At 47.7% G+C, this 10,896-nt stretch overlaps 1 protein-coding gene across 1 annotated transcript; it reads right to left on the reverse strand.

The window, feature by feature from the left end:
* Positions 1-844: 844 nt before the first annotated feature.
* On the reverse strand, positions 845-3,217 carry LOC119268022 (magnesium-protoporphyrin IX monomethyl ester [oxidative] cyclase, chloroplastic). Its single transcript, XM_037549515.1, has 5 exons — positions 2,682-3,217; positions 2,515-2,579; positions 1,940-2,267; positions 1,750-1,848; positions 845-1,415 (listed from the first exon to the last, which is right to left on the reverse strand). Exons 1-5 carry the CDS (start codon positions 3,168-3,170, stop codon positions 1,152-1,154), a joined length of 1,245 nt encoding a protein of 414 aa, XP_037405412.1. The 5' UTR covers positions 3,171-3,217; the 3' UTR covers positions 845-1,151.
* Positions 3,218-10,896: the final 7,679 nt, after the last annotated feature.

Here is a 10,896-nt window from a genome sequence, read left to right on the forward strand (position 1 = left end):
AAACGCGAAGATCTGGCCCGACATCATGACGCTAACACCAACTGGAGAAACCATCGGATAGCTGGGTTCGCCTCACACAACACTACATGGCATGCCACTTTCAGAGTATTTTTGGCGTATCTGATATTGTATATGGGCATAGGTGTAGATCAGATGGTAACATGAGCAGAGTTTTACCCATGTTCAAGCTCTCGGTAGACGAGGTAATACCCTACTCCTACTCGTGTATATTGATTGTGTAGGGGTTACAAAGATCGAGGGATTGATTAGAGCTCTATGGTTTTGTTGTTGTATCTATGCGACTAGCCTGGCCTCGGCTTTTATGGGTGCCGGTGTCTAGTGTTACATGTTCTAAGTTGGTTAAGAGGAGCCATTCGGACGCCGGTTGCTTTGTCTTGTACTTCAAGCCTTCCGGGACCATTATGCCGTGGGGCCATGGCCGGGTTGATTGGCCCATTGCGTAACCGACCTAGGGGGACCGGCTTCTGGTAAGGTGAGAATGAGACACCCCTGGGGCATGACAGCGTCACAATGTTAACCACATTCCATCCATGTAGGAAAATGACATCGTGGCATAAAAAGAGGTCACATTTTGTTAGAGTTGCACATAAAAGTGTAGTTTTCCATATGTTTTGCCTAGCCATATGTAGTTTCTTGAAACTTTGTGTAAGGGCATCGTTTTGTGATATTTTGTACAAATAGATGCAGTTTCATGAATTTTACTCTTTAATTTCATGCATACATTTACGGTAACAAAATGTCAATGCCGTTGTTGACCTAACAAACATGCCATGTGTGATACATAACATATACTTAACAAACATGCCATGTGTGATACATAACATATCTACAAAATCGGATGCTATATTGCTATTTAATCAAGTATCGACACAAGTTACATAACAACTTCAGATATGCTTCTCCACCTGAAGCAAAACCGGAACACATGCTCTGATGCAGTTCACTGCCACTTACATGTTGATGTGACTAAGCAAAAACTTGCCGAGTTTTAATACTTTACAGATGAGCACAGGAGGATGTAGATCCTGTTAATTAACCATGGATCATGTGCTCATTCAGAGACTCTCGAGGAGCATGATGCATGATTATGTCTGAAAAGAAAGGCATAGATGGATCCTTCTTCTACAAATTCAGTAGACAAGCTTGGGCTCAAACTCGGCAAAATCAACGGAGCCAGACTCGATTGGGGGCATGAGGTACGCAGCGATGATCTCAGACACTAGTTGGGCAATAAGAGGAACCCTCTTCAGGTTCTTCACCAGGGGCATGTCGTTGGACTCTCCTATAGAAATGATCTTCAGGTTGATATCTACCATCCTGTCTAGCTTCCTCTTGAATTCAGGGTTCTCAACATCCGGTACAGCAGGGAAGATCCTCGCCGTCGTGCGGTTTGTCTGCAGAGATATGCACCAACAGTATCATCAATAGAGGTCTTGATTTACGTCGAAGCTCTAATATTGTCATAATAAGCATATAAATAAACTACTCCCGCCGTCCCATAATACAAGAATGTTTTTGATATTAATGTAGTGTCAAAAACACTTTTATATTATGGGACAGAGGGAGTAGAGTATAATGCTTCATAGGGGTGATGTTTATTGTACGAAAGGTCATTATTGTCATGTTGAGCAGCTCTCCAGAAACTGCCTGATAAAACACTCAATGAAGCAACTAGGGCATGCATGCCATTAATTGAGTATACAAACAGGAAAAGTCACTTCATTTTACCTCATAGATGACATGCATGTCGAATTCTTTGGTGTTGAGACCAATTCCTTCGTAGAAGGCACTACGTTGGCAGTCATTCAGGTACATGGTTATATACACCTGCGAAATGTCGTCCAATTGCACGCAGCTGTTAGAAAGAGGGACATGGCAAACTCCCATCGAAGAAAATGCAGGGATTAGCTTGCTTTACCGAGAGGCAGAAGAAGCGTGACCAGAGCTTGGCCTTCCAGTCATTGAGGAACTGCGGCTGCGCCTTGAGCAGCGCGGAGAAGAAATCGCCATGCCGGTTCTCGTCCTGACACCAGTTCTCGAAGTACTTGAAGATGGGGTACACCTGGTACTCCGGGTTGGCCTTTAGGTGCCTGAAGATGGTGATGTACCTCCAGTAGCCGATCTTCTCGGACAGGTATGTGGCGTAGAAGATGAACTTTGGCTTGAAGAAGGTGTACTTCCTAGCCTTGGTCAAGAAGCCGAGGTCCAGAGCCAGGTTGAAGTCGGACAGCCCCTTGTTCAAGAACCTACACAGCACGAATCATGTTTCTTGATGAATAACACAAATCATGCTGAGAACTAGAGTAGTAAACTACAGTACTAGTAGTTAATAGTTGATAATTCTTTCGAAATTGAGTTGAAGCTTAAACTTTTTACATGAGGGAAGAAGGCATTTCTGGTCATAGTCAATGCATTTGGCTTCTGGTTAGTGGCTACGCCCGATCGAATTGTTTTGTTTTGATGGGAATAAGAGTGCAAGCAAGTACTCCATACCCAGCGTGCCGGGCCTCGTCCCTGGACATGAGCGAGAAGATCTCAGCCACCACCGGGTTGGTTTTCTGAAAAGGAAACGCGGGCATCAGCGCACACCCACCAGCTGCTCTACGAAATGCCCACATGCAAGAGCAGAGAAGAAGAAGAAGAAGAAGTGGTACACGAACCTTGAGCCTGCGGCCGAGCTCCTTGTAGAGGAGGAACCCGGAGAACTCGGCGGTGCAGGAGCGCTCGAGGAACTCGACGAAGATCTGGCGGAGCGGGCCCTGCATCTTGTCGGCAGCTTCCTTGAACTCGGGGTTGCGGATGAAGTGGGTCTGGTTGTAGTCCGTCTTGAACTCCTGCAGCAGCGCGTCGAACTCGTCCTGGTTGAGCTGCTTGTTAATCTCGGCGTTGAATAGCTGCTCCATCTCGTCGAAGTCCGTGGTGTAGAAGCGCGGCGTGAGCAGCGACTCGTTGACCTCCGTCTTGCCCCGCTTCTTGGGCGAGCCGGGCTTCGCGGCGGGTGCGGGCGGCGCCGCGGCGGCGGCCCTCACGCGGAAGCGGACGGCGCCCCGGCGCGCGGGGAGAACCGGGAGGTGGGAGGCCGTCTTGGCCGCGATGCCGTGGTGGTGCATTGCGGGGTTGAGGAGGGAGAGCTCCATGGCGGACGCCATCCTGTGTGTGACGGACAGCGCGGAACGGGAGCGAAGAGTTCGGGGGAACGGAGAGGGAGCGCTGTATATGCAGCAGAGCAGAGCAGAGCAGCTGCTGCTGAGAGCTGACATGTAAGAGATAGGGTGTGGTGCGATAAGGCGGCGATGAGGTGTAATCTTCGGCTTCAAATGGGCGCGCGCCATGTGTACAGCAGGCCAATCTCTAACCACACGCCCATCTCACCTCTTTTCGTCATTCTCTTTATTTAATTTCCTTCTTATTCTTGCAAGGCCCTTGTACTTTGCTTATTGTTGTTTCAGAGTTGGTGCCATTGTTTATTTACACACAAAGGAGAGCCGCATGTGATTAAACTAGGGTAAAATCCACAGAAGAACAAAGCAACATGTACTAAATTCTGACTTTCTAGCCATGGATTGAGGTGAAAACCGACTGGGTATATGCAATCAATTTCTTGTTAACCAACTGGATGGACATTCCCGTGACGTAAATATAGTGTAACATCTTGATGGCTAAAAAGATATGCTATTTGGTTTTCTTACGAGGAAACAAAGTATATTTTTAGTTGCTATCGAACCACGAGGCACCTGGTTAACGTTTGAATATACGAAGCTACATAGTTTGTAGTCAGCGGGGTAATATAATTGAAAACAAATGGACGAGAGGTGCGCAAGTTTCTTTTATGGACAAATTGATTACTATATTTTTAGCTCGTGAATGTATGCGAAGGGAAATTAGTGGTGATGGTGGTGGTGTTGCTTTTCTCCTTCTTTTAAAACCATTGTGAACATTGGCCATGATGCGACAAGTATTTGGCCATGAATTATCAATAGCGGACTGCACTTCACAAAAAGAAATGAACAAAAGTTTTCATTGACATGGTCGAAAAATAAATGTGAGAAACCTCATTTGGACCACATAGTTTTTCTTTGAACGAAAAAATTGTAGGGAAGGTCCCTACCGCGTCGTTTGCACCACATAGCTTGTTAGACAATACTAGCATTTTGTTGCCTATTTACTTGCTTGGATGTATATGTATGGATCAAGACAAACAATACAATAGATGACTACTTGTCATATGAACCAACACTTGAAAATCAATAGGAAAGTAGTTTGGAAGTTTATATATGGTCAATCTTCAAAAACACTTTCTTGTTAAGCAATTTGGACCTAAAACCACACACACTAATTGGAGTAGGACACTTTGAATTTGTACACAAGGAAAGGGAGATGTTTAACCTCCCATCCAACGATCACCAGTGAGAGACATAGAATTTTCATGATAGCCTTCACGGGAGAAGAAGAAAGAAAGCACTAACAAAGCACATTGGAAATATCGGAAGATCGAAGCAAGAAGCTTGTCATTGAGAAAGGGAGTTCATCCTAAAGTTCTGATGCTTAGAACCACATCCTTGACTCCTTCAACCGAGTTTTCATTAATTTTCATAAGATTGTATCAATCCATAGCTATTGTTGTCCCAAATCCGGGTGTTTGATGTCGAGCATGATGCAATTTTGATTATGTGAGCACCTGCTACTTAGAGAGGAACTTAATGTATTCACCAATCATAAAGTTGAATAATATTTAGGTGACATCAGCCTGTGGTTTTACCCAGCTTGAGGGTTTTCCAAATTAAATATGGTGTCCATGTGTTGGTGCCTTTTGCAGCAATTTACTTCATTGTTATAGTTCGTCACATAGTTTATGTGTTACATAACTCGTATATGTTATGCACATGTTTTCTTCCATGATGAGTATTGATCCATGATTCGTACACACATGGTAATGAATTTATATTTGATCACTACAAGTATGTTGACAAGGATCAGAATAGAACATTATGTGTACGAAAAATAATAGGGCATATGTATTGGGGTGGTGAAAATACATAGTTGGATATAGTTGCGAAAATAGTCAATTGCCTCAATTGGCCTCGTTGGTCATGTAGAGGGAATAGCCAAAACCATACCCGAGGTCCCACCCCAATCCTACATAGCACACCACATGGATGGTCAACAAAAATTGATGATAGTCAACACAAGTTGAGGAGGTCAATGAATGTCGAAGTAGGCCATGTGAGTCCAAGAAAGTCACCCCGATCAACAAATTTTCAAGCAAGTATTCATGGTCAATGAGTCAAAGAAAGAATACATAAATGATTAAGTCAAAGATAAAGGCAAACACTAGTGCAGAAAAATGCTTATAGGCAGTCTACATTAGTGGCGCACCACCAAGGAGTCACGCCACTGGTATTTTGCCTGAATACCAGTTGTGAGGGTGTAATTGCCCGAAATATCATGGACGTGCCCAAATACAGCCATACTGACAATGATAGGTTATTAGTGGTGTGGCCAAACATCCACACACACACACACACACACACACAATTGTATGTGGGCCCAACGGACTGACCCTCAAACAAGTCACTAGTGGCATGCTACCTAAAGGGCATGCCACTAACATGACAACTACCAGTGGTGTGGGACTAATTCTTGCACGCCAGGCCTGCTTTCAGGGACCCCACTTAGTAGTGGTGTGGGCTTATTCTGGCACGCCACTAATACTACTGCACTCGCTATAGTCCTTTACCCAGTCGTCTCCCTAAACCTATTAGATGACACTCGGTCTCTCTCTCTTTCTCTCTCTCTCTCTCTCTCTCTCTCTCTCTCTCTCTCTCTCTCATGCAGAGCATCCCGTGGTCATCCCCGTGGACACTACCTCAACTGCCTAAGCTCCAAGTGAACCCATGACAAGAGCTCGAGCACGTGCTATTCAATCTGAGGTGACATGTCTCCTACTTGAGTTTCCCTTATATTCGAGTGAGACATGGCTACTGCCTAAGTCAGAAACACTATGTGTGATCAGGTACAACACAGAAGCCACAAAGCCATGAACTGAGGAAGAAGGAACAAGCATCAACTCCCTGTTTAGCCCGGAACTTCCGGTCAGAGCCCGGAACCTCCGGCCGCCCCGGAACTTCCGGCCTCCGATGACCCAGACGAGCCCGGGCGTGCCCACTCTCTAGCTAGCTTGGAACCAGCCCGGAACCTGGCCCGGACCTTCTGGCGCCCGGAACCTCTGTCCCGCCCGAACCTTTCGGCCCCCGGACACCAGCCTGGCTCCCACCATGCCAACTCTCGGGTTAGGCCTGTTAGGGAATGTAGCATGCAATTTCAAAAAAATCCTACGATTAGGCAAGATCTATCTAGGAGATGCATAGCAACGAGAGGGGGAGAGTGTGTCCACGTACCCTCATAGAACAAAAGCGAAAACGTTAGCTTAACGCGGTTGATGTAGTCGAACGTCTTCGCGATCCAACCGATCAAGCACCGAACATACGGCACCTCCGAGTTCAGCACACGTTCAGCTCGATGACGTCCCTCGAACTCTTGATCCAGCAAAGTTTTGAGGGAGAGTCTCGTCAGCACGACGGCGTGGTGACAATGATGGTGATGTGATCCGCGCAGGGTCGCCTAAGCACTACGACAATATGACCGGAGGAGTAAACTATGGAGGGGGCACCGCACACGGCTAAGAACAATTGATGTGCTTTAGGGTGCCCCCTGTCCCTGTATATAAAGCAGGAGAGGGGAGGAGGCCGGCCCTAGGGGCGCACCATGGGGGGAACCGACTTGGACTCCTAGTCCTAGCCCCCCTTCCTTCTTTCGAAGGGGGAAAGGGGGGAGGAGAGGGAGAGGGGAAGGAAAGGGGGGCCACGCCCCTCCTCTTGTCCAATTCGGATTTCCCATGGGGGGGTGCGTGCCACCCCTTGTGGGCTTCCCTCTCTCTCCCCTATGGCCCATGTTGGCCCATTACTTTTCCCGGGGGGTTCCGGTAACTCCTCGGTACTCCGATAAATATCTGAAACACTCCGAAATCATTCCGGTGTCCGAATACCATCGTCCAATATATCAATCTTTACCTCTCGACCATTTCGAGACTCCTCGTCATGTCTATGATCTCATCCGGGACTCCGAACAATCTTCGGTCACCAAAACACATAAATCATTATACAAATCATCATCGAACGTTAAGCATGCGGACCCTACGGGTTCAAGAACTATGTAGACATGACCGAGACACATCTCCGATCAATAACCAACGGCGGAACTTGGATGCTCATATTGGTTCCTACATATTCTACGAAGATCTTTATCGGTCAAACTGCAATGACAACGTATGTCATTTCCTTTGTCATCGGTATGTTACTTGCCCGAGATTCGATCATCGGTATCTTCATACCTAGTTTAATCTCGTTACCGGAAAGTCTCTTTACTCGTTCCGCAATACATCATCCCGGAACTAACTCATTAGTCACACTACTTGCAAGGCTTATCATGATGTGCATTACCGAGAGGGCCCAGAGATACCTCTCCGTGTTTTACACGAGAAAAATCTTAAGGGCACTCCGTGAGAAGGGAAGAGAAGAGTGTGGATTTCTCTCATGCGCTAGGGAAAAGAAAATGCGGGCGTTCTAGTGTACCGTAGTACACAAAGAGAACAAAGAGATGGGAACAGTATTGTATTAATCTCAAGGATAACAAATACAATTCCCGATATGCCCTCCGTGGCCTACTAGCGCGGCCTGCCTGATTAGCGTTGTGCGGTCTCCTGGTTCGCGGCGCCTCAAAAGGCTCCCGGTCAATTACTCCAGCGGGTTGCTCCGCGAGATACCTCCAATTAAGCCGTGTGGTCGTATTGGTCATCTTCGCTTCATGTTATCCATGCATATGATGATGGTGTGTGTAGGTGCGGGCAGCGGCAAAGCCGCTGTCCTCGTCGGTACACGTGCCGCTCAAAACATGGCTTTGTGCTAGCCACGTCCGCCCTCGCCGTCGCGCCTCGTCGGTCTTGACAGCGTTCATCTAGTCGGTATTGGGGTAGCATGGATCCTGCTTGGCTCGGACTTCCTGACGATGTAGCAACTTCGTCGGGGTCCGCAAGGGGTTGCCTCGCGGGAGTATTCTTTTGTGGAGACTGTCATCAGTGTAAACCCAACGCACGCTCGCATCGGCATGGCCGGTGTAGTTGGTGTCTCATCTTGACAAGACGCCGTGGTTACGGCAGTCTACGGAGACAAAGACTCCGCCTCCCAAGGCCGCGAAAGGTAATGTCTTAGAGGGGCGTGGTTGATGCCCCGTCTCAGCTAGACGCCATATTCGGTGGTCTGCCAAAACAAGGATCACGCCGCGGGACCGAAGAAAGGTAACATGATGAACGGGCGTGGTTGATTCCCCGTCTCAGTTAGACGCCGTATTCGGTGGTCTACTAAGACAAGGAGCACGCCGCCTGTATGACGACAAGACCTCTGCAACGAAGGGTGCGTCTTGTCTCGACTGGACGCCGTATTCGGTGGTCCACCAAGACAAGAGCAAAACATTGCCGATGAAGGATGGCTCTATGGAGGGGCGTGGTTGATGCCCCGTCTCAGCTAGACTCCGTATTCGGTGGTCTGCTAAGACAAGGAGCACGCCGCCTATATAACAACGAGACCTGTGCAACGAAGGGTGCTCCCCGTCTCGGCCGGACGCCGTATTCGATGGTCAGCCAAGATAAGGGAAACACATCACAGGGTCGAGGAAAGATGACATTGAGGGGAGTGATTGATGCCATGTCTCAGCTAGACGGCGTATTCGGTGGACTGCCGAGACTAGGATCATGCTGACTGTACACCGAAACCTTTATGCCATGAAGGGTGCACCACGTCTTGGTCAAACGTCGTATTCGGTGGTCCGCCAAGACAAAGGCGCTGCCTCACGGGGCCGAGGAAGGTGACCTTGTAGAAAGGCGTGGTTGGGCCCCGTCGTTGGTGAGCTCCGTCTGCACTCGATGAAGGCCTTGGTGTGGACAAGCTCCAGCGATGTTGGTGTAATCTCCTTGTTCGATGAAGTCCTTTCAGGTGCCGGCAGCGGGATCGAACGAGCGTTGTCTTCGTCGATGAGCACGTACTCTCCATGTAGTGCATGCATGCTGGATGTAAGGGGGAGACAAAAGAAAAGAATTAGACATTAGTCTCACCTTTTGGAAACATGACCTTTGCGTCCATTGCCATCGGAGTTCTTTGAGCGGATGAGAGTACGCCGAGTCGCCGATCTCCTGCCAACGTGCGTGTCTCCTCCCTGCGTGAGTTGTGTGCTTGCGTTTTGTCGTGCGTGAGATCTGCGTGCGTGGTTTCTCTCGTGGGTTTGCTGCCTCCCTCCAATGTTGAGACTTTTCCTTTATATATAGGTGTCTGGCTGGTGTAGAGGAAAGGAAACGTGAGATTTCTTGGTCCGTGCTCTTGCTTCGTTCGGCAGGTCACCTTTCCTTTTGTATTCGTTTCCAAATTTTGGAGACTCGTCGATTGTGTATTGCTCCTCGTTCAAGTTGTTGCGTAAGCTAGGAAATCCCAATGCCGCATCTACACTTTCCTTCTGCTAAAAACTTTCAATTTGAGCCTGCAAAAAGAAAGGAAACCATCTTGCGTGCATGTGATTACCCGGCTGCTGATGGGCCTGCCTTTCGTTGGATAAATATGTGTGCGTGCTGGCCGGCCCACAAATACTCAAGTACGTACGCATGCATACATGATTGCCGCGTATAATCTACCAAAAATACATGCATGTATGCTACCTTACGTGTTGCATGCAAAAAAGGTAACCAAAGACCATATAGTGTATAAATACCAAGTGCAAAGCAAGCTTGTCACGTACATACAAACCCCTTTTTTTTGAACGAGCATGCAGAAGGTACGTACATATGATAATAAGCCCAATCTCAAGTACATTACCTGCACATTACCTGTGCCGAAAAATTCTTAAAGATAATCATTAAATTGCTCTGTGAAGTACTCAATCTCAAACACATCGAACAGATGTATACAAGGTAATTTTACTTCAACTTTTCATATAAAGAAGCAACATCCTGGACGTAATCCAGCGCTCCCGGTCAGTCCGATCAAGGCTCTAGCACAAGTCTTGCTATGTATGTGTCATGTAAGCTACTATAAAAATAAGACTCTGGGTAGCGTCTAAGAGCACATAAGTTCGATCATCGCCCACGACACATCCAATCTGAAGAGAAAAAGGTGCGCCTTTGTTACTTCTTCTCTGAAGCTAATGCCTCGCCTTGACTTTGCGTGTTCTGTGTGCATGCCGAGTAGATACACTAGTATCTTTTGTCTCCTTCTAACTTTGTATTTGTTATTTCACTCGTATCATCAGGACACCATGGGACGGGGCGACAAGTCGAAGAAGTATGGATCGAGAGATGTTGAAGGCTCGACGAGCGGCAGCAGGAACGGCAAAGGCGGCTCAACTCCTCCACCACCTCCAAGCAAGTCGGGGAACCATTCCAAAGGCGTGGAGTACACACGTCGGTCACCGCCGTTGCCAAGTGCCCCGCCGCTTGTACTGAAATCGCATAGCTCAGCGCCACGGACTACTCGTAGCTACCCGAACCGCAACTCAAAGAATTCTGACAAGACATCCATCTTCCTTGATACGGACGCTCCACCACTAGGAAACCTGGAGGTAAAGAGAATAATAAAGAAACAGAGCTCGCATGAATGTATTTTTTCCTTACTTCTACGTATATCCTGTACGCATGAAGGACAAGCTTGACGACGTGTCGCCGTTCGTGCCTATGATCCGCGGTATGGAACAACTCCTAGACGAGGTGATGGAAAACATGGACCAAGATGAGCCGTCCACCAAATCCGCACCTCTGGCCAAGTCTAGTTCGGTGGC

Source organism: Triticum dicoccoides, chromosome 3A, assembly GCF_002162155.2.
Source record: "Triticum dicoccoides isolate Atlit2015 ecotype Zavitan chromosome 3A, WEW_v2.0, whole genome shotgun sequence".
In the NCBI taxonomy this organism is placed as follows: Eukaryota; Viridiplantae; Streptophyta; class Magnoliopsida; order Poales; family Poaceae; genus Triticum; species Triticum dicoccoides.

Coding starts and splice junctions, on each gene's coding strand:
- LOC119268022 (XM_037549515.1), bottom strand. CDS start 3,170: ATGGCGTCCGCCATGGAGCTCTCCCTCCTCAACCCCGCAATGCACCAC. Junction 2,268..2,514: donor GACGAGGCCCGGCACGCTGG/GTATGGAGTACT, acceptor CGTGCTGTGTAG/GTTCTTGAACAAGGGGCTGT. Junction 1,416..1,749: donor ACATGCATGTCATCTATGAG/GTAAAATGAAGT, acceptor ATATCTCTGCAG/ACAAACCGCACGACGGCGAG.